Here is a 24,722-nt window from a genome sequence, read left to right as displayed (position 1 = left end):
CGCGATGCCGCCAGATGTAATTGTTGTCAATAATGGCTTTGGAAGTGGAGTGTGGGGAAATTCCTTTATTGAAATCGGCTCAGAGTATTTCCGCATCTCGTCGGATCGCGTCTGTGGTGATTCGTCGGTCGTTAAGCAACATATTGGTTTTGTCATTGTTAAGTGTTTAGTGTCTGATGATATGGGCAACGGCGACTTTTCATCACCAAAATTGAAGTTATATGGGGCATTTGAGGGGAGTATGAAACCTTGGTGGAATGTAATGCGATATTACCTAAAATATTAAATCTATCACGTTCCAGAATGTGGCTAAGTTGACATCACTGCAAATTAATAATAATAATAATCGTTGGCGCAACAATCCATATTGGATCAAGGCCTTGAAGTGTGTTAGAGCACTTCATTCAAGACCGTAACGGTACACCACAGTACACTGTGGGAGGCAATGTGGTCAGCATTGCGCTCGCCCGAGATTATTACCCTGATTTGACTCAGGTACTCATTCACAGCTGAGTCGACTGGTGTCCGACATCCAATCACGATAACAAATTCCTCTGCCCCCAGCGAGATTTGAACCGCGACCTTCCGCTACGATAGCCCAGCGCTCTAACCACTTGAGCCATCCGGACTGCAAATTGCTCATGGTAATTTCCCGAATTACTATGGAAAAGTGATCTTATAGGTCGAAAATCAATTTGATCCCGTGATTGAACGGGTTGTTCCAAATTTCTGAAAATTGCACAACCTTAGCCTTTAAGAACAATCTAATTATTTTCAACTATAAATGTGTACGGCATCTCTTATGTGCTAGCTACTTAGTAGCTTGCAAATAGTGGATTAGGAAATAAACCGAAATGTTCGAATGTGATTTTTCTTGCGTCCGTGTCTTTTCAATCTTCAAACTATCACTTCAAACATAATGTAATCGCATTCGATTTGTAAACAGCGATACCCGAAATGCCCCGCGTTCCATTCATAATGAATCTTATCGACATTTTGCCAATGTCAATAAAGTTCATTACTTTTTTACGGCCTCCTTCATCAAGCAAAATAATTCTGAAGTCGGTGCCGGTGCTGGCTGCGGTGATGATAACTTTTGTTGGAGAACTTACTGAATTTAAGCACTTGACAAATTACAATAAAGTAATTTTAAACCTCCTCCGCTAAATATTCCGTCAGCTTGGGTAGTGAGTGCTTGGTGGTTGTCTACTCACGGACAGAAAATTATGCTACTTGGAAGGCAAAGTTTTACTATAAATATTCAACTTTAACCTCCAGAACGTACTGTCACCTGCGATGTGGTGTACTGTCGTGTGCTAGATATGTGTGTTGGATATTGTTCAGAGCTGCTGAAGTGATATAGGGGCAAATTGATTTTGGAAACTTGGAGAGTAGTAAAGGAGGTTGTTTCGATACTCATAAAATTAACATTACTATTCCTCGTGTCTAGTCGTTTCGAATATCCCACGTTTCACAGACGTTTGTTCGATTATGTTGATTTTCGCTGCAAAGGGCTGTTTTCAAATATTTTGAATGCGCGTTTTGAATTGTATTCTTGCTAATGGTGAACAGTAAGTACTTTTTAAATTGGGTTGGCTGAAACCGAATGCTGTTTATATATGCACTTGCCTTTAAAAACGGAAAAAAAACTCAAAAGATTGATGGAATACATTTAAGGGGGTCATCCCGTGTGCAGGCTGTTTTTAAGGTTTTGTGTGAAACAAAACCTTATTAGAATCGAGACGGTGTCTGTCTGTCCGTCTGTCTGTCTGTCTGTCTGTCACACCCGATTTATTCGGAAAAGGCTAGACTGATTGTCATGAAAATTGGTGAGAGTATGTAATCTGGTGTTCCCTTTACATGCAGTAAGTGGCGCCATTTTGTGTTCAATTTAAGGGGGGCTCTCCATACATGTGAATGGAAGGTGCAAATTTTTTTTTCACAGAATGTAGCCGTGTGGGGTATGAAATGAAAGGTCTGAATTAGTACTTTTCGAAACTGGTTCCATATTTGACATTGGGTGTAACATAGGGGAGTGAGGGCTCAAAAGATGACCTTCAAAAACAACAGGTCTCGTTCTCAGAACCTATCCAACCGAAAAATCTGAAAAAAATCACGGTGGTGCATCTCTACAAAATCTAGGCCTCAAAATATATCCGGTTCCGATATCTGCACAAATAAGGTTAATAATGTTATATTTCCACATTTTAGAAATTTACCCGGCACCCCTCTTATGTTCATCCTAGAAGTACAAAATTTGGCATTCGTGTAATGAAGAATATAATGAACAATTGAAAATCCAACTATTATTAACAAAGTTATAGGGGATAAAACTTTACCATTTTTTGTGAATTTCGTGCACTCTATAATCTGAATGACGTCATCATCACATGTCAATTCGTCAATACCACAACGAAATGAGTTCTTATGAATGGGGTGTCAAAGAATTATTTTGTTTTGGTTTCTTACTTTGCGGATAGTGTCTAATTCAGATAGATATAAGAAATCGGAAATATGGGTACGATCAATTAATATACGTGCATATATGTGTACAATATTCGGAAATAGGCAGTTTGTTTGTTTAGGGTGCGCGTAATATCTATGGCTGTAATATATACGTATGTCTCGTAGTTTGGAAAAATATGAAGGAATATGTTTGTTTTGTAGCTATATACGGATAGAAAAATGTGCGTTGAAATTTCTTACATAAGATGAACACAAAACCTTTATACCCGAAGCGCGAGATTCCGGTATTCCGACTTGTTTTCGCTTGTTTTTAGAAATTTTTTGTGAAGAACTAGATGAAGATACAAATACGAAATTTTCACCATATATTTATTAATATCTTGAGCATGTGTAATAATTTTTCCAGCCCGATAGCATAGTTCTTTATTGAAATACAGGGCAATTTATACACCTATCTCAAAAAAGTGTCTTTCTGCTGCCACGCTAGAGGGCGCTGCGTTCATTTTAAAGAAAAGAAGTAAATGGCATTTTAACGTGCAGACTTAACTAGAGTCCGCAAACTAGGATTATTATGTTCTAAATAAATCGTGAAAATTTCGAAGAATTTCGTTGGATAGATTTTGGGTTATGATGGCAGCATATTTTCAATATGCAGTTTCGAGAAAGATGCATTTAAAAAGTAGAATGTAATTTTTAGCTATAAAATCTTAACTGATCATTAATCTGCTATACCTAGTCTATAAACCTGAAGTTTTTTGAAGAAACCCATGTGCAGCTTCGGCTTCAATTTTTGCCTTTTTAGTGAAATCATTCCAACATCATTTGGATCGATAAATACTCGCTTTATTCGGCGATCGACAAAAATCTGGCTTGTGACTTATTATGTATTTAACACGCGCACGGTTGTTGTCAGCCAACAGAGCCTATTTCAGCTTACAATAACTGTTCCGCTCGAAACGTGTCACCATAGGGTCAAAGTTCTTACTGTACAAGACTGATCTTGCCAGTCCTCATGTATTCCTCGGAAACTTGGGTTCTTAGCAAGAAAAATTGCGAACTCTTGGCCGCGTTCGAGAGAAGAATCCTCCGAAGAATTTTTGGCCCCCTACATGAGGATGGACGATTTCGTAGCCTACACAATGACGAAATCTATCAGCGATACCATGACCGTTCGGTTGTGGATAAAATCCGGCTCAATAGGTTACGGTGGGCGGGTCACTTAATCCGGATGGATGAGGATGATCCCACCCGGAAAGTCTATAAGGGCAATATCTATGGTAAAAAAAGAAGACGAGGCAGACCCTGCCTAAGATGGAGCGATGGCGTTAGGGATATCGAGTTGGTGGACCTCGATGCAAAACCTTATTAAGGCAGGCCTAGACCGGATACCGGTTGTTGCGCCGTTGATGATGATGAACACTACAATTCCGAACGACTCCGAATATCAAAAAATTACTTTGCCCATATATTCTACACTATATCTAGATACAATTGATGCAAAAAAAATCGATTCCGCGGATCCGACACACGGGATGGTCCACTTAGGAAATTGAAGTGAAATATTGCCATATTATCTTCATCTACTTCTCATTAATGTTATTTTGAAGGGCATACAGGAAGAGCGCATCCATACATTAAGGGCATCCTAGAAGACCATAAAATTGTAAAGTGCGTTAAAGCGACATATGACAATTAAATGACGCGCATTTGCCTTCACTACCAACAGTAGGTGAGAAGTTATCGCTTGGATGTATATAATGAAAGAGACACCGGTCACTCGACACTCAAACAGAGCTATGTCCCCCTTTGGCTACTTTATCTGTAACTACAAATGCAATTATCTCACTACTAATATCAAGTTCGAACTGTTCCGGACTAATGTTTTCTGTTTTGTCTTATGGCAGGAGAAAAAATGGCCAGTGATTGACATGACCTTAGGGTACTGACACTCCAATTACGAATCGAAGACTGCGCTGGCGAATGTATTAAATCTATTTGTTTTACCTGGTTATTGTAGATCTCTATGTGGAGCACAGCGCATCAATCTTATCCACGCGCTATCGCTGCCAATTCTTGGCAATGTGCTCATATTGTTCTAGAACTGGCCCATTCGCCGATCATCCTGGGGTAGTAGGTGGGATAATCCGCAAAAGTTGCCGCCCTTTCTAAATGTGTGACTTATCTATCGCCACCTCCGCTTCTGATCGCCTCTTCTCCGGACATCCCATCCCTACATGATCCATTGAACTCCCGCAGGTTCTCTAGTTAAGGCAAAAATGATAATGAGTAGAAAAAGTACTAGTGATAAAATGTCGTCCTGGTGGACTTCCCTTTGGGTTGGAAATCCTTTTGAGGTTTTACTTTGATGCAGGATGTAGAACTTTAGATAGCGGTTGCTTTCTGCGAAATTCCCGTCCTACGTAGAGTGCTCTAGATGCACTCGTTATTGACAGCGCTCCTGCGTAGAACATTATAGATAAACTTCCCGTTGAGGATGTCGAAAGCCTCCACAAAATCGGTGGAAAGCAGATGAAGCGGCGATCAAAACTTTGTACACTGCTCAACAGTGATCTGAAGGGATCACGCAAATACCTTTCGAATTGTTGCACTCAAAACTGGTGTCCTTTTTTGGGACACTTAACAATTACCTCCATTTCCATGAAAAGATCTTAAATTTCTAGGCTTTTCGGGTAGGTAGAAGTAACGACTCAATTCATTGCAAGGAACAGTTCGGGAAGGAGATCGTCAAGGCCAGCGGCTTTACTCTGCTTGGCAAAGATAATTTCAATCTGTTTGGAGGAACAGTCTGTATTTGCATGTTGTCATGCGCTATACACTATCGAAATCGTTATTTCCAGCGTCTCTTGCTTCTTGGACGAGTGCAATAGGGAAAATTCCGTTTGTCAAGGCATACAATATGCTGCAATGCGTGAATGAACGAATGTTGTTGTTTTTTAAATTGTCGAATTGGGTCACATGATTATTTTAATTAGTGCTTCAAGGAAAATTTGTGAATTGTGTTTGTCAATAAATTACGTTCACTACTTGTACTAATCTAGAAATTGGGTTAAGTTGTTTATCTGAGGGAATAATCATAACATATTTTGCGATATTTATCTCTCATCAGTCTAATCTGCTGCAGTCCTTATTAAAATCAGTTTACTGTCTGTCTATCCGTCACATGCATTCTTCTCGGAGATGATTGTAGCGATTCACGCCAAATTTGGTAGAAAGGGGGCAACTGTGAACGCTCACGCATACAGTAAGTTACATCAAGGTGGGGTACATGCAAAAGGGGGATGTACATTTTTTTTTAGTATTAGGTTAGTATTTTCCGAAGCCGGGCTTAGTGTTGACATTTGCTGGAAAGGCGGGAAGTGCGGGAGGTCGAAAGTGATCATTTCTTTAACGGACCCATTCTCAGAAACTACTTAACCGAAATATTTGAAAAAAATTAAGAGGCTGCCACTATATGGTGCCTAGGGTTCGTAATATCCTCCATATCGATATTTGTTCAAATTTAGTTAATAATAGTATATTAATCTAATTTTTAGTAATTGGCTGTGTGGCTATTAGACCTAATACATAAAGACGTTAAGTATCATCTTTCCGCTAGTTCAAAAGGGAAGTAAAGCAGATAAGACTATCGAGCAACGTGATTGGATGTCCTGGGGTTTTGTGAATGACGTTCTACTTTTCACAAGTGCTATAGTAGGCAACGCTTGGGGATCAACTAGAATCGACCCTTCGCTATTGAAATATGCATAGGGTAAAGTATGATTCTTTGAACTAGCATGAGTTTGTATTTTGATATACTTTGCGCAAGTGATACTAAGATTCTTGTTCGGGTCAATCATTGTCTCTCTATTGCATTATGAATTACTGCACTTTCGTGTGCTATGGAATGAAGCGATTGATTTCCTATTAGGGTGTTCATTTTTCCGTAGTCATCATCGTGGGCGCCCCATGCAAAATTTATAAAAATCTCAAAAACTACCAAATTTTTAATCAAAGTGCGGAATGATCACAGGCTACAACATGAAATTGATTCGCGTTCAGTTGAATTCCATTGACTCCTGCCTTTGAAGTTGGCGTAATCGTACTTTAATTTTCCGTACCTTGCATTTGTAGTCCTCCTCAAGGTTTTGTGTAAAACGAAAAACGGGGTTGTATAATTTTTTTCTTCAAGAGTATCCGTGAAAGGTGTCATTACTTTCACGGGAATTCAGTTTAGACGTTGTTTGCAAAATGAAAGGGTAAGGGATTAAAAAGTACCAGGTTGAAATGAAATAAGTCTTACTTTCGGAAATTATCAAAAAAACTGTCACCAAAAATGTTCACAGTAATATACCATATATTTTTTTAGAAATTTATCAAAAAAACTCCCCTTAAATTCTTCCTAGAAATACAAGAATCTGAATTCAAATGATAATATTAAGCATAATACAGAGAGATTTGGAAGGAATCCTGCTATTACTAACAGAGTTAAAGTACGTCAACATTTTTTTATTCGCTATGAATTTATTGTATGTATGGTGCATACATAGAATATAGAATAAAGGTAACGGTCTAAGAGCTCATGTTTACGAAGGGTCGCATGGCAACATCTTAAACTTATTTTTTGAACTTTTTTAGTGATTTATATTTCAGTGTTTCTCAGGACATAAATATATTATATGTGCGTACGATGTCTGCGGACAGTCTTCAATTCGGAATAATGTATATATACAGTAGCGGCCATAAACTATTAACATGAAAAAAAACATACATATTTTCTGATATTTCTCCGTAGTTCTTCCAACTAAAGCGTTTTTTGTACAAAGATTAGTGAACTTGTATAATTACTTTTGAAAATATTTAAAACATTTTTAACACATTGGATATTTTTTAAATGGGATGAAATCTAGGAAAAATAGGAGTTTTTCACAATTTTAATACATAGTCATTATTTATTTTATTGTATCCATATTTACCACAGTAATATTTTTGATGCAATTATTTCTTATTATACAGATGAAATTTCTTTATATCTTCGAAGTGATGATGACCTTTGCAATATTCGCTTACAAGAAATTTTATGTTGCTCCCAAAAATGGTATCAAATCTTGGATTAAATGAGGGAGTGGAGAATTGTGTTTTTGCTGGAAAGGTCAAGTTGTTCGACACTATTTACGAAAAGCGCTACAACTCGCTATAACGCTAAAAGCCAGAGTGCCCATTCCATGGACCAATTTTCCTCCAACTAGTACTATCCACCATTAAAATTTCTGCTATCGTTAATGGGACACCCTGTATAGTAAACGATGATTCTCTGAAAAGTTAGATTAACTTTTCAATTGTTTTTGAGGCCTCGTTCATTTTTTATGAGCCCATGAACCCTATCAGTCGTGGAATTGATGAAATTGCAGCGTTGGTGTAATTTTATTATACCGTACGTCTTTGATCGCTACGTCTAACTCAGTAAGGAATTTGGGTTTCTACTTCATTATTTGCACCTTTATCATGTGTCATGGGGTTCATATCAGGCCAAGATAATTTAGCGTAGAAATGCCAACCTCTGCTAAATAATCCTTTAGTCTGCAAAAGAGAAAATAAATGGTAGATTTCATTGAGATTAATTACTTAGTAAATAATCTATTGATAGAATAGATAACCAATTTGCATACTTTTCTGCACATTCCAAATGCCTTTGCGAATTTTTGCGGCTTTTCCCAAGTTTTTGAGCAAATAGACTACCCTTCCTTTAGTCTTCGTGGACCGGTCTGTGTGATCCATTCTATGCGACAAAAACACTGTTTTAATGCACTCTGTAGTTTATACTCTTCACCCGTGATTCCGTGACTCTTCTGGACACCTTTTTCTTTTCAACTGATCCAGCAGCCCGTTAATACTTTAAAAGAAATACTCATTATAAGTCTACTAAATCCAACTCCGCCACCAATATCACTTAAACTTAAATTTTTCGATCGTAGTAAGTATAAGAATTTCATCTTATCACTTTCAGTTTTTTTCTACGGCGCGGCACTCTTTTCACTTAACACAGTAATATGCTATTGTCAAATTAGTTGCGAAACTTAAGATGAATTGATTTAATTCGAATCATAAGATTTCATTTTATACTCAGAAAACATATCAGCTAGCAGAAGCTGACCGCAACCCTTTTATAGCCCTCCAAGTGCAGCTAGACTAATTGTTAACATTTCTATGGTCAGTATATAAATATATGTAGTTTGGAGTCTGGAAATATATGGAGAAATATTTCGATTTTATAGCTATGTACATATATCCTGATGAAAAAATGCATCTAAAGTTCCTCACATAAACACACACAAAATTGTTCGCATCAGATTTCCGACTTGTTTAGAAATTCGTTCGAAAATGTCGCTTCTTTTACTCAAGGATATGGAGGTGACCTCTGAAACCTGCGTATATTTGTACTTGAAAGTTTGCTGAAGGTTCCTGATAACGATTTTGAATTCGCCTACCGACTTTCCATTTAGGTAGAAGCATTTCTTTCAGAGGCTACTGTGCCATTACATTTAAGATTTGTTACTTTTAACTTTGCGCAAAGTATTTTTTCATTACTTCAACTTTTTTAGTTTATCTTTATCGGGATATATTCGGGAATTTTGTTTCAGCGCGAGTTAAGTTTCCATAAGTACTATGCTGTTTGTTGTTGCTTATTTTCAAGTTCAAATCCAATTAAATTCTGTAAAAATAGTCATTTATTCAATTTCCTTGTGTTAATCTACATATGGTGTATCAAAATACCGTTTCAAATTATGACTGCACTTGCAACTATTTACCTGTAATTATTGGTCAATGTCTCTGGGAAGCTACGGTCAGTATTATATTACTTCTTTGATGCCCCCATTATACATTCAAATTTCTCAATCTAAGCAGTCAAGAGCAGACATTGAGAGCTCTTCAAGAATGAAGGCTAATATGTAATCTTCATGCTTGGCTTGTTCAAGCTAAATTATTCGGTAATTCTGACGTCTTAATGTTTGCTGCATATTGCGAAATATTATTGCAAAATTATTCTTTGAGTACTCTGCGGCCAACGCGATGCTTTGTAAAAGCTCCATCTTCGTGGTCAACTAATTTAATCACACTTGCTTCGTGATTTCGGGGCAATTTAGAGAGACATGGTGAAAGCAAAGTTGACTCAATAAACGTTTGAAAATCCTGTTATTGAGGACTTAAAACCCCTTTTCAGTTTCATATGACGGATTTTTCCAAATGGCAACTCCTTATGTCAGGCCATAAATTTGGCAAAATGTAAAATCGCCATTATACAACCGATTGTTATCTTGAGCTTGATCCGCTTTGCAATACGTTTCAGGATTCGTTTGCTACAATTAAACCATTTTCGCAATGCCTGGCTTTTTGTTTGATGTGGGTGTAGTGAGATCATCCTTGCCACTGCACTTGTCCTGAAGCTGTTATGGGATAAGCCGGAAATGTTGGGGTAGTGATGTTTCCTAGATGGTAGACTAACGCTGATTTGAATCTGTTCCTTTGGTTTTCTATCAAATCAATGACAATTGATGTGAAAATTTCGCCGTTATTTCAATGCTATGACTATCTAATGTTCGAATCGACAAAAATTAGTTTTCTATCGTCCGGAAAAATAAAAAGAGAACACTTCGCACATTTGAAGTAGAAGTAATTCTTTGATCTATTGCCTGAATGAATGTCGAAACATTTTTCGTTTCAACGTCACAAATCGATATTCAAATGGAGAGGATTCAGAAATTGGTCATTGATGCGCATTTTATAGCTATTTGTAGCTACATTCTGAAAGTTAATGCATTAAAGTGTAAGTGTTCGATATTGAAAAATTTGCATTAGAGAAATTAGCAAGAATGATTGGGAATACGCAAATCAATTCTGTTGGTTAATTGAAAATCTTGCCAATTTTTATTTTTTTTTATAGTAAAATGCTTTCTACTATAAAGGTACGACCGAATCTACGCTACACGACATTCAGCCAAGCGACGCGACGAGTTAAGATACGACCCCATTTACGCGACCCGACACTACATTCAGCACAACTGCCGCGCTGCGCCATGCCTATATTGTGGAAGTCTACTACATATTTTGACATTTTAACAGATCAAAATTAAAAAATCGCAGCAGTAAACTGAGTTCATTATATGGAAATGACACGCGGCACTGCAAAATATTCTTTCCCAAGCAACTCGGCCGCGTCGTGTCGCTTGGCTGAGTGTTGCGTCGCGCAGCATCGCTCAAGTGTGTATTGTAAAGGTATTTTGACAGACAGTGCAGTTTGCCGCCGCGTCGCGTAGCACAGATGGGTTCGTATCTTTACCTGGCAGAGAATATTTTGCATCGTCGCATATCATTTCCATACAATGAATTCAGTTGACTTTGACGACGATGTAGTGTCGCGTCGCGTAGGGTAGATTGGGTCGTACCTTTCTTGCACTTTTATACAACTCCGTGACTGACATTTATCATAGCATAATTTTGGTAAAAAAAGATGGAAATCTTTAAAATGCTAACCCTGGGTTTACGTGCCCTAAGAGTGGGATTTTAACCCACTAAAACCACCTCTTACCAAGTTACGAGTGGGATTTCCCCATCCAACAGCTTCCTTTGCAAATTTTTGTTTATTATACCAGTAATAGCTTTCTCAAGTAGCTATCGATAATAGCGGCGAGGTAGGTGGGAACACCAATCGTCGCCAGAGACTTCCGTATAAGGTTCCAATTGGCCCAGTTAAATGCATTCCTCACATCCAGGGTCACCTCCATACAATATTCGCTGGTACAGCACCTTCCGTGAATTGCATTTTTGGCCAAGCCAGTAACAATTTTGATGGCGTCAATGGTTGATCTGGCTTTACAGAACCCATACTGCCTATCGGAAAGGCTCCCTTGGCTCTCGATGACTGGGGGTAATCTATTATAAATAACATACTTCAACACTTTCCCCATAGTGTCTAGAAGACATGTGGGTCTATAGGAGGACGGTTCCCCTGGCGGTTTGCCAGCCTTAGGCAACAGCACCAGCTTCTACCCTTTCCATGGTGCAGGAAAGATACCCCCGGACATGCACGTTTCGAACAGCTCCGCGACCATGTCCGGTCTACATTTGACGGCAAGCGCCTTATTCGGTATGCCGTGGAGACCCGGGGCTTTAGTGTCGCCTATTCGACTGCAAATCTCCAGCAGCTCGTCCCTAGTGGCTGGTGGAATCGGCGTCACATTCAGGGGGCGCTGGAAGGTGTCAGTACTCCCCTTTTGTTGGGAAAAGCAACCAAAACTTTATTAGAATCGAGTCGGTGTCTGTCTGTGTGTCACACCCGATTTATTCGGAAACGACTGGACCGATTGTTACGAAAATTGGTGAGAGTATGTAATCTGCTGTTCCCTTTACATGTAGCAAGTGGCGCCATTTTGTGTTAAGTTTAAGGTGGGGGGGGGGCTCCCCATACATATGAATGGAGGGTGCACATTTTTTCATAAAATGCAGCCATGCGGGATGTCTAACGAAAGGGCTCAATTAGTACTTTTCGAAACTTCCATATTTGATGTCGGGTGAAAAATGGGGGGGCAAGGGCTCAAAATATGACCATCAACAAGTGTAAGAAGTCTCTTTCTCAGAACTTAACCAACCGAAAAATCTGAAAAAAATCACAGTGGTGCATCTCTACGAAATCTAGGCTTCAAAATACATCTGGTTCCGATATCTAGTCAATAATGGTATATTTCCACATTTTGGAAATTTACCCGGCAACCCCCCTTATGTCCATCCCAGAAGTACAAAATTTAGCATGGTAAGGGATAACATAATCCACAACTTCATCAAGTTTGAAGAAAATCCAACTGTTAACAAAGTTATGGGGGGTGAAACTGCCATTTTTTGTGAATTTTGTTCACTCTACAGTCTGTATGACGTCATCATCACATATCAATTCGTCAATACCACATCGAAATGAGTTCTTATGAATGGGGTCTCAAAGATTTATTTTAAGTTTTTTATTTATTTGGATATGAAGATCAATTACTCCAAACAGACATGTGTGTATGTAGGTATATAGTATATGCGTGCTAATGAAGTTTGCGGGTAGTGTCTAATTCAGGTAGATAGGTACATTAAACGAGCCGTATTTAATGTACGTAATATATATGTACATATGGATGCTTTTGCGCATGTAGTAAATCGGAAATATGGGTACGATCAATTTATATACGCGCATATATATGTACAGTATTCGGAAATAGGCAGTTTGTTTGTTTAGGGTGAGGATAATATCTATGTCTGTAATGTGTATGTATATCTTGTAGTTTGTAAAAATATGAAGAATTATGTTGGATTTGTAGCTATATACGGATGTGCGTTGAGGTTTCTTACATGAGATGAACACGAAACCTTTATACCCGAAGCGCGAGCTTCCGGTATTCCGACTTGTTTCTGTTACTGATTTCATTTTACTATTATAGCTGTTTATAGTTTAATTTTTTTCTTCAGTATTTTTACGCGTGGTAAGGGTAGCGGTGTCATCCAGGGTTATCACCACAACAAGGTGAATCATTGGAATACAAAAGCAAGAGTCTTGGGTCCAAACACTGCCCTGCGGTATATCAGCTGTAATACCTTTCAGTTCAGAATGCGTACCTTGGCTTTTTGTTTCGAACGAGCGCTCTGATAAGTAAGATTTTAGTACATATATATATATATGGTTGCTATTTACCCTTTGGTCGGTATTGCACATCAACCACATCTACGTATCGTTCGTGGTTACCTGAAATGCGCTTCAGCTCCCCCACGATTTCATGAAATGGCTATACCTCTTCTCTACAGTTCTGCGCCAATTTTTCTTAGGACAACTCCCTCGTCAGCCAGCTTTGGAAGCTGGGTTCCACTGCATGGCGTACCCAGCAACACAATTGTCGCCCCTCCTTAATGTGTGACCTAACCACTGCCATTTCCAGATTTCCAGGCAGGGCAGCAAAAGCGGATCTAACGCTGTTAATGTCCCGAGCAACATCTAGTTCGGCGCCATCGTCGGCAGAAACCGCACTTTCTAGATGTACAAAGTAATCGACGCATTCGATGCTCCGTCTATGAATGCCGATTGGAAGAGTGCGATGACCCGTCAGACTGAGTGCAAATGTACTTGCCTCTCTTTCCAAATTCAGAGCCATTTGACCAATGTCCATAACCCTGTGTCGACATTGTAGTCGAGGTGTTTGAGGAAAGATGTCATTGTCCATTGAATTCCTCCAAGTCCTCCGGACGAAGCAGAATGAAGAACGTGAGCGATAACAAGAAGAAAGAATATCGATCACAGGATGCAACCCAAGCGGACTCCACTTTTGACCTCAAAATCCTCTGAAATTTTACCTTACTACAGCACGTGATTTGCCCTGCGTAGACCACACCCGATACACTCCCTGTTCACACTATCAAATGTTTTCTTGAAATCCATGAAGAGCAGGTGAAGCGATGATCCAAACTCCGCGCACTGCTTTATGATGATCCGCAGTGTGTTGATGTGGTGAATGTAGGAGGTCCTGGAGTGGAAACCAGCCTGTTCTCTGTCGATCAAGCTTTCGAAATGTTCTTTAATGCGTTCTGGAAATATTTTTCCTATTATCCTTGTAACGATAGCGAGCACGTAGATAGCACTCCACTAGATAGCAAATCTGCAGTAACTGCAGATGCAGTCACGGAGGACAGTACGCTGAACGGATTTCGCTCGAAATGCGAGTTCGAGTGCGTCAAGTCCGCCATCACTCACAGGAGTCAATTGCCCTTCCAACCCCTTCTATTCATCGATCTGAACAGAACTCAAGTAGTGCTGAACCTTCTTCGAAAATGTGTTTGATGATTTTACAATGACCACAATGCAGAACTTCGTTTAATTGGTTTTACATGTTCTGTGGCGCTAATAGTCAGGTACTGACACATTTCTGGATATCCTAAGTGCGTTGGTTTTTGCTTTCGATTAGCCGATATCAGTGTTGTCGGAAGCCAGAAAATCATGGTAACAAAATGTTACTGAATGACACTTTTATGTGAGCCTACTTAGGTTCAAGCAAAAACAAGAAATATGTTCGAATTTGTTGTTCTTGTATTTTTGGTCATGCCCATGCATACTGTGTAGTGTGATTACCAAGATTGTTGGTAGATTGTGAAAAATTGTTTCAGGAGAGGGGAAGTTGAAGAGAGCACATTTATACACGTATGACATGATACAATGAAAATACCAAAACACTTATTCTCACGTAACACAGAAAATACAAACAAGTCGGAATACCAGAAGCTCGCGCTTCGAGTATAAAGGCTTTGTGTTCATTTTATGAAAGAAACTTCAACGCACATTTTTATATCTGTATATAGCTACAAATCTAACATAATCCTTCATATTTTTACAAACTACAAGACATACGTACATATTACAGACATATATATTATCCTCACCCTAAACAAATAAACTGTCTATTTCCGAATACTGTACATTTATATGCACGTATATAAATTGATCTGATCGTACCCATATTTCCGATTTACTTCGTCCACAAAAGCATAGTTGGGTGGGGTGGGTAGCCGATGAATTGCACGGACTGGTCTCCTAAACTTGGTGGTGCAGTATTTGCCCGTCGTCTTCAGTTGGCGGGACCTCCAACTCACCGATGTTCTGGTTGTTCAGAAACCCATCAAAGTACTCAACCCATCACTCCAATATGCCCATTCTGTCGGAAATCAGATTTCCCTCTTTGTCTCGGCAGGATGAGCATCGAGGTGTATAAGGTTTCATCCTGCTGTCTTGTTTGTAAAACTTCGGCGCCTGGTGCGGTTGCTCCCTGTACTTTTATAGTTCACAGACTTGTTGGTTCTCCCAGGCTTCCTTTTTCCGTCTGTGAAGTCGCTTCTCCGCTCGACGGAGTTCGTGATAAGTCTCTGCGCGTGGCCGCGTTCTTTGAGAATGCAACATTACTCGGTATGCGGCATTCTTCCGTTCCATTGCTAGCTTACATTCATCGTCAAACCAGCCGTTCCGACTCCTTTTGCGGCTGGGGCCAAGTATGTTTGTGGCCGTATCCATGATAACGTTCTTCAGGTGGTTGTGAAGATCATTTGTTGATGGTTCATCTCCAGGTCCTCTGTTGACTGCGGTTATTGCGGCATCCATTTTGCTCTTATAGGTGTCGCGGAAGGCTATGTTGTGGATGGCTTCAGTGTTCACTCTCACCTGATTGTCAGAGGGGATTGCAGGTGGTATTGTTATTCGAGCTCGGAGCACCATGCCAACAAGATAGTGATCCGAGTCTATATTGGCCCCCTATATGTTCTGACATTCATCAAGGCTGAGAGGTGGCGGCGTTCGATCAACACGTGGTCAATTTGGTTGAAAATGGTCTCGTCTGGAGAGGCCCATGTATGTTTGTGGACTGCTTTCCGCGCAAACCAGGTACTTGCAGCAACCATTTCGTGTGACCCTGCTAATTGAATAATCCGCTGTCCGTTATCATTTGTTTTTCATTTTTTCAGTTTTTGGCTGACTAAGAAACTTACTCCGAGCACATGGTTTACTGAATGACCGCTTTAATATATGGTGTAGCGGCTCTTCTTCAGGAAACCGGTCCCTGTTCATCGCATCTCTTGTAACGCTGTTATATCAGCCCTATATTGGGACATTGTATCGGCTAGCTGCTCATCAGCTTTATCTTAGTACAGGGAGCGCACGTTCCATGAGAAATTGCGCAAATCGTTAATCCGTTGTCGTTGCCGGGTTCGTCGTTGTAAAGTCCATCCTGTCCGAGGCTCCTTTCGTGGCTTCGTAACATCGGTTTTCCGTGTAGGGTTGTCAGCCCTACCCAACCCCCAACTTGGAGGACCAGTTGGTACAGTTTGTCCCGTTTTTAGGCGCGGGAGACTCGCCTTCATCCGTCTCCGTCTGCAGCTTTTCGTTATGAAAGAGCTCCCAGCGGTCACCACGTGGAGGTGGAGATACGGTTTGGTAGTAGAGCTATTGGTGTTGGTTCAGCAGGCATTTCGCAGGTTTTATGTTCCTTCGTGGGTACCAATCCACGTTTCGCTCTGGGACGTATACTACCCTTTGATGACGTCATACAGGTTGTAGAATGCACGAAATTCACAAAAAGTGGCAAAGTTTCACCCCCTGTTTATAATAGTTGGATTTTCTTCAAACTTGACCAAACTAGTTAGTAGTTAGTAGTTATACCTTATGTTATCCCTTACACCCATGCCACATTTTGTACTTCTGGGATGGACTTAAGGGGGGTTGCTGGGTAAATTTCTGAAATGTGGAAATATACTATTATTAACTTTATTTGTGCAATTATCGGAACCGGATGTATTTTGAGGCCTAGATTTCGTAGAGATACAATACTGTGCTTTTTTTTCAGATTTTTCGGTTGGATGGATTCTGAGAACGAGACCTGTTACACTTTTTGTTAGTCATATGTTGAGCTCTCATTCCCCTGTGTTTCACCCAATATAAGTTTCGAAAAGTACTAATTGAGACCTTTCATTTGATACCCCACATGGCTACACTTTATGAAAGAAAATTGTACACCCTCCATTCACATGTATGGGGAGCCTCCCTTAAACTTAACACAAAATGGCTGCATGTCAAGGGAACAACAGATCACACACTCTTACCAATTTTCGTGACAATAGGTTAAGCCGTTTCCGAATAAATCGGGTGTGACAGACAGACGGACAGACATATACCGAATCGATTCTAATAAGGTTTTGTTTTACACGAAACCTTAAAATATAAAAAAAATACACTTAACCGAACGCAAGAAATATATTGGCGCAAAAAGACAAATCAACCGATTCTAATTAAAAACTAACCAAATTCAATTTCAATGTAAGGCAACAATGTATCGTGCCGAGAAGGAAATGTGCTAAGGGTTGTTGTCCTCCTGGAAAACAAATGGTTCTTCTATCCCTAAGGTGCCGTTTTGTAGCAAATTATAGCACAGCACATTAGAATATATTCCCTTTTCATTTTCAAGTTATTAAATAACCAATCTGTTCACTCTGGGCAGTTGTCGGTTGCATGTATGTCGCTAGTTTTAAGCTCCATATTGGCCCACCAGCCAAACCTGTTGTATTTACTTTTATCAGACAGAAATGAATACTAAAAGTTTTCTTGTTTTTCGGAGAAGAAACTTCGCTACCCAACAATACTCTGTGTATGTTCTGAAAGTGAACTTGTCCGCAAGTGCATGTCTCAAAATCTTCCAATGTCGTGGCGCTTTCAAACTGACTTTTATGTGAGTTGCGAATGACGTCGCGTTCTTTTCGAACTACCAAAATCTGCGATTGGGTCGTGGTACTAAAAATTCACACACTTTACGAAACAGATCTCGCTCCTTATTTTGAATGTCCAGGTCATCATTGAGTTCTTTACATGCATAGGAAACAACGACCGCTACCTTCACTTCGCGCTTGAAAATTTGCAAATGGGGATGGGATTCATCCAAAATCATTAATAATAATAATCAGACGACTATATATTTATATACGGCGAATTACATTGTTCCATGTTGAATTTCAGGGGGTCCCTAAATATATAAAAGAGGGGTGTGATTTTTTTTTCACTGAAGCAGTTCCGTTACGATATCTGCTTAAAAAAGTTAATAATAGTGTATTATTAGGTTCTGACTATTTGCCTCGAAGCCCCTTAAGGTCATTCTGGAAAGTTTCGCGGAAACTACTATTATTAACAAAGTTAGAGTAGGTCAAGTATTCGGATAGCTGAGTGGTTAGAGCATAAGGCTATCGTACGGAAGGTCGTGATTAAAGTCTCACTGGTGCCACTGGGATTTATATCGTGATTTGACGTCCGATACCAGTCGACTTAGCTGTGAATGAGTACCTGTGACAAATCAGGGTAAAAGTCTCGAGCGAGCGCAATGCAATAGGGTAAGATAATACTTTTTTTTCTAAATACTATGATTAACAAACTTATACTATGTTGAAGTTTTCTTTTTGGTGTGAATTTGCATCGGAAGACATAGATACAACATCAGTATCGCATTTAAATGAAGCCTGACATTCCATGCATTCAAGGCGCTTATATACGCCCTGTTAGCTTTGAGCGATTGATGAACTCCATTTGAATGGAATTCTAGGCGATTAACACAACAATTTATTAAATGTATGCAAAGGAAAGTGGTTGAGTTGAGCAGTAGGGCATAACATTTTCCATCGTGAACACGGGATAGATGGGATTAGTTTCGATCTAACTAACGAGGATAATGTGGCTGGTGTAGGATATCAGGAAATAAGACGCAATTATATGCTGCCAAAATGATGATAGCTTAGGTAGAACGCAGGTTCAAAAGTCACTCGAAGTAAATTAAAGATTTGAGACTATATTGGATGTAATCTAAGATAATTGAACAGTACACATGCTGAGCTTGTTTCGTTTACAGTTTTGCTTTCTCAATAAAAACTTGCAAATTGTGCCAAAATGCCATCCGCTTCTCTGCGAGTCCAAGTTCATTCTTCACAACTAAATAGTGATAATTTCTACTGCTCTTATTTTTCTTGTTCTTTTTGTGTTTGCTATGATGATGTTTTCTTGCTGTTCGTAGGCCTCCATTGACAACAGGGTCTCGATCGTCAAGTCTCTGCTTCTCACCGACTTCATTTTCATCTGTGCTCTGATCGTGACTGACATGGGTTTCACTTTCCTCGGTCACATTGATCTTGCTGTAGTCATCAGGATTCCATTTATTTTTGTAAACTTTATTGCCAATTCTGGCAAAGTTCAAGGGATATTCAGTGGCTGGTAGCCATTTCTCTGTTACTGAGGAATGTGGTGGTGTTGGCTCGCTAAAAAGAATTGAAATGTTGAATCGGTAGGTTCAATACAATTAAATTCAATTAACCTACCCAGTTTTTGCAAAATCCGTCCACATTTTGGGCATGGCCCACCTCATTTTTTCATCATTTCTGCTGCCTCGTAAATGGTCTTGGGCAAGTGGGAATAGAAATGGTAATTCATCGCCATGCGCAACACCTGAATTAAAAGGCAAAAATTAGTCTAAGATACCTGCACCTATTAGGAGAAATTTGGTACCATAATAACTTTGACCACCACCATACAACTGACTCAAAGATCTTGGTCCTTTGTGATCGAACACGTAGACATAAGTTGAACTACTATTTCCATTCGTCAGTCGATTACGCAGAAATTGGTCCATTCCAAAGTAGAAAAGTCTATCGCTGAAAAGCTGTCGAATGAAATTTAATTAATATAAGTCTAAGCGGAAAATTTGGTTGCATACGTTAGTTAAATTATGATGCTTCCGTTTACTCCACTTGCGTTCTCCTTTGAAATAAAATGTATTAATTTTCGATGTTATTTCATCCTGAACGGCGATTGGAAGCTCATCGTACACGAGCAGGGTTGGAAGCACTTCGGCAAAATTGTTCTCGAAAGCTTCTTCGTAGTTGTGCAGAATCGCTGTAATGGTAATAAGATTTATTAAATGCTTGTTCTTGAATAGTGAAGTATTCCTACGTGCTGATTTGAACACTCCTTCATCAGATGTAACGCCAATCATTAATGGAACATTTGTTCCATAAGAAGTTTTGATGGTCATTGGATGTTGAGTTAAAAATGCTCCAGCAAGTTCTTTGGGTTCTATAACCGGGCCAAAAACGTTCATGGGCTCATCATCAACAATCTGGAAATACATTCTCGTACAATAGTGCTGTTTTTCTATGGCGGAAAAATTACTTTTATATATTTAATCTTTGCATTATCACTTACATAGAACTCCTCTGTTGTCAGTGTTATTTCTTCTGAACTTTTTCCACGCAAACATTCAATCATGTAGGAAAATGGGTTGGTGTGGTTATTTTCCGTGCAGTTCAGCACTTCACCAACTTTTTCCGCTCTTTCAATTGCTGTATCTAAATTAATAAGCGCCCATGGATCGAAACTTGTACCTGATTGCATAATTGCTTTATGGAACAAGCCTTAAATAGAAAATTTAGATAATTGGATAATTGGAAATTGGAAAGGTTTCAATCTAATGCAGATCTACCTTGACTTAACGGGGAGACTAAATGGTATGCAACGCTTGCAGCACCGGCACTGTGGCCGAAAATGGTGACATCAGCTGGGTTTCCCCCGAAAGCGTCAATATTTTCTTTAACCCACTTTAAGGCCATTATTTGATCCTTGAGTCCATTGTTTCCAGGGGAATCCGCAGTACCAGTGGATAGAAATCCTAAGGCGCCCAGTCGATAATTACTTGTGACTAAGACAACGTTGTCATCTAACAGTCGCTGCGGTCCATAAATTGCAGATGATGATCCTCCATACAAAAATCCTCCGCCATGGAAAAACACCATGACTGAGAGTGAGGCATTAAGCGGGCGGTACTATAAAATAACTGTTTCTATATCGAGTATTATCAAGCCACAGTGATATTGGATTTTACCGTGGGGGTGTAGACGTTTAGGTAGAGACAATCTTCATTGCCAAAGTAAGTCCTGTCCAACCCAAATCGATCTTGTTGTGGACATGGTTGAGCATCATGATCTGCTATTCTATCACCGGTCCATGGTGGAAAAGGTACTGCATTCTGAAATGTAAATTAGATTTTTTAAGTACGCATTCTGAGAGCTTTTGGAATTCAATATTCAATTTTAGTTTCAAGAATTGGTTAATGCCTATAGTTTATGGATGCGAAAAAGTAGTGATGTAGTGAACGTAGGGCGTACATAATCCGTCAGTTCTTTCAATGATGCGACCTACTGAATTACATTTTACTAAGATAGATAAGATACGATATTTTAATCATGATTTCCAATAAGATTTATTCAATCTTTTTTTCATTACAGGTAAAGGTGATCGCATTTCAAACTAAAAACAGTGCCGTTTATGAAATGTTGACTTGAAGTTATTTTGATTCTATACAGACAAGGTAGGATGAATTGTGCGGAGCTCTTAAAATTGGTAAAATAGCATTTGATCACTTGCAGACGGCTGATATGACCATAGTTGCGAGATATGAATTTTATCCTTAGGGAATTGGCCAGAGGCAGATCAGAATGTATTTTGAAAGTGTTTTGCAAGAACATAAAATCTTGCATAAATCATTGAAAATCGTGCTTAAATCATCTGAGTGAATTTGCTCGTAATCCTTTCACACTGTCAGCAAACCTCGTGACGATATTGACATCTTCCGCAAGTATAAAGAACGTTATGATTATGCCGTGATTTAAAATTCTCTTTCCTCTAATCAATTATAAGCGTTGATTAACACGTTTATAGCGGGTGATGCCAACGTGTCCTCATTGCTTATCCCCTCTCCTAGGCTGGTGAGGTCAGGCATTCGTTACGTCCTTCTTTTTCTAAAAAAAGATCTCTGTCAACTGTAACGGCAGAGGAACTTCACTTACTTGTGTAATACCAAACAGTAAGTTTTCTATCTTGTCTTAGCGAAAACGGTTTCTACAAATTCATAATTTTCATGTACACAATACTTTAAATTTGACATTGAATTCTTGCGCTTCTATCTATTCAAATTTTTAAATTGCATTAGTGCTAAAGACGTAGTTCCTTCGATTCTGTAATACTTTAGCTGCTGTAAATTATTTTAACTGGTCCGGAAAAAAGGAAAATGAACGATTTTTTTTGGTTGCTAGCCAGCGAATTTTCCAGAGTTTTGTTATGTGATTTCATATTTTACCTTTCTTCGCGGTGTACTAAGTAATTTTATTTTGATTGTGATTATCACAGCGGAGTAAGCGATAGAAAACTTAGTTTCGACTATCTGGACACTTCACTGCGGTCGCCAAAAAGGGAGTAGGCATCGAAAGGCTTTTCAATATTTTCACAACCATATAAACTTTTTGCTTCTTATGTATATTTTTCAAGAATGAAGTGAATATTTTTTTTTTTATTATAAATCTTACTTGTTTTGGTTTTGCGTATAGCGTATACGAATGACTAGCCCGAAAGGAAACCCGGCAAAGTATATGAACCAATTGTTTTTTTGTTTTATTTTATTTATATTTTTCAACGTTTAATATCTTTTCAGTTTCCAATATCTTTACACTCTGACTTGAATAGATTACCCATATAAAACTGAAAAATTTGGATTTCTTCTCTTAGAATTTATATCGAAAAGGAGCAATTACCGCAAATCGTAGATTCCCAATCGGTGGTTTCGCGTAAGGAATTCCGCGGTATGCCTCGATAAAATTTCTTTTCGTTGAGAACATGAAGCTTCCAAGTAAGGTTCCGCCATTCGGTAATGTTACTTTGGGCGGCGGCCTTATCTGCGCTATAACACTACTGAACCCGAATGTAATTAATACTGACAATATAGGAATCGTTTTCCACATATTGTTCCTAATTCGCGAGAAATCCGTCACTACGATAGTAAAATTTGGAAAAGACTGGAGTTTAAACGAGTTTACCATGTATTTATACATTCAGTGATCTGTTCCAAAAAATTATTATTTTGGGGTCATAGAATGAACATTGTGAAAATATTTAAATATATTCTAGTCTGTATTAAAATATTTCGAAAAATATCTTTCTTGTCTTTAATATCTTCCAAGAGCTCAACACAGTGTCCATATAAAACTGTATATTTGAATCTTAACAAATCATTAAAAAAAAATAGCGATCTATCTTCATTGTGCTAGTTTCAAGCTGCTCTCTTGTGTGTATCTTCATCATTAATTTAGATGCTATCAACTTTTCTTATATCTGCATAGTTTACTAATATAATTACCTTTTGATTCTGAAAGATTTTGTTTTTTTCAAATAGTTTAAAGTTCGATTAGAAGTAGAATGTAGAAGTCTTCGTAAATAGAACAGAAATTGTCAGAAACGAGGTTGACTGAATATGACAATAATTCGTGATTAGGCGGTGGAATGATGATTGTCACTCAGCTTGACTCCCAGCTGAGCTGCTTCCTTGTGGATTGAATGTCGAACAGCTTGTCTCTACGTAGTTGTAGATAGGGGCGTAGACATTTCCGTCTTTATTTACAAGAAAATATATTCTAAATTAAAAAAAAGGGAAATTATTATTTATGATAAATGTTTTGTTTTTATATTTGTTTGAGTTTTTGGAGAGTACACTAAGAGCACAGTTGCAAAAAAATAGTGCAGTGCACAATTGATAGCAAGTTTAATTTTAATAAAACGCTTTCTGAGAAATGTTACTTCAAATAGTAGTATTTTCTAGGGCGATCAAAATAATAGCAGCGCTCACGTTCCTCGCGTTTAGATTTATATTTTGTTATTGAAACTAAGTTTATTAAAAAAGAAAGAATATTTGATCTAATTTGATTAATGTCGAACTAAAAAGTATTGTTATTTTTACAACAGTGGGAAGCATTGCCCACCGGAAAGAGAGAAATAATTTAAAAAATATCAAATAAAAAAAATATAAGGGTATTAAAAATTCTTTGCGGTGTTCGGCAAAATGATTACGAAGGCTTTTAAATTTGAATGAAAGCCGGAATGTCGAGGTAGGAAAAGAGCAACGTCAGCGTTATCACTGAAGTCCACCACTAACTTCGACCTGTCAGTTACGTCTGAATAGTCCGCGTTTGCCCGGCGGCGGTAACGTGGATGGGAGGTTCTCGCCTGTCAGTTTGGACTATTCAAGCGGCGAATGAAAAATTGATCGGCCAATCGGCCAGACATGTTTGTTTAGGCTGTGAGTTTTATGGGCATTTTTATCGCTGGTGAACATTTTTTATAAATGCTCACACATAAACTCACACAATTCTCGTCTCAGTTCTTTTACGTCCAGACTTGAACTAATGATGTTGCGGCTTGTCGGTATATGGATGGTGCTTTGAGCTCAACTGGTGGCCTGGTGGCTAATTCGGCGTAACCGACAGGTCAAACTGAACTGGATGGCGGGCTTAAGAAAACTAGCCCGTTGTAACATGACATGTTACCCAACATCTTCTGTTTGTTAGAGAGAGCAATACTGCTTTGGGAGACGGAGAAATGGAGTAATATTTTATGGTGTGATGAGTGCAAAATTGTGTTGTGTGGTGGCAGAGGGTCCGAAAGCTATGTAAAGCGACTCAATAAGCAATCGATGTAAGAGTGTAGTTAAAAATAGTGGTCATTAAACTTCAAGTTTTCCTCTTATTCGAATATAATAAAATATAAGTTTTTTGTTTGCTCTGCTCCGGAGTTAGTTTTGCCTCTGGTAACTCGTTAGACACTATTGCCATTTTCAGGGCTG

The 24,722-nt window shown here is 38.8% G+C and overlaps 2 protein-coding genes and 1 long non-coding RNA gene across 5 annotated transcripts in view; 2 read left to right on the top strand and 1 right to left on the bottom strand.

Moving 5' to 3' along the window:
* Positions 1-24,722, top strand: part of LOC119647512 (protein ECT2) — a 189,052-nt gene that overhangs the window by 72,732 nt on the left and 91,598 nt on the right. The gene's annotated exons all lie outside the window — the stretch shown is intronic.
* LOC119647515 lies at positions 1,186-21,684 on the top strand. Its single transcript, XR_005248891.1, has 3 exons — positions 1,186-1,571; positions 21,340-21,422; positions 21,481-21,684. It is a non-coding gene; the product is annotated as an uncharacterized LOC119647515 (long non-coding RNA).
* On the bottom strand, positions 18,835-22,913 carry LOC119647513 (esterase E4-like). The gene is made up of 9 exons (XM_038048476.1): positions 22,642-22,913; positions 20,937-21,080; positions 20,538-20,877; positions 20,261-20,469; positions 20,009-20,174; positions 19,773-19,951; positions 19,565-19,718; positions 19,378-19,504; positions 18,835-19,317 (listed from the first exon to the last, which is right to left on the bottom strand). The coding sequence occupies exons 1-9, from the start codon at positions 22,846-22,848 to the stop codon at positions 18,909-18,911; spliced, it is 1,935 nt and encodes a 644-aa protein (XP_037904404.1). The 5' UTR covers positions 22,849-22,913; the 3' UTR covers positions 18,835-18,908.

This window comes from Hermetia illucens, chromosome 2 (assembly GCF_905115235.1).
Source record: "Hermetia illucens chromosome 2, iHerIll2.2.curated.20191125, whole genome shotgun sequence".
Classification (NCBI taxonomy): Eukaryota; Metazoa; Arthropoda; class Insecta; order Diptera; family Stratiomyidae; genus Hermetia; species Hermetia illucens.
The sequence above is the reverse complement of the archived record's forward strand: the minus strand, read 5'-3'. Positions and strand labels throughout refer to the sequence as shown.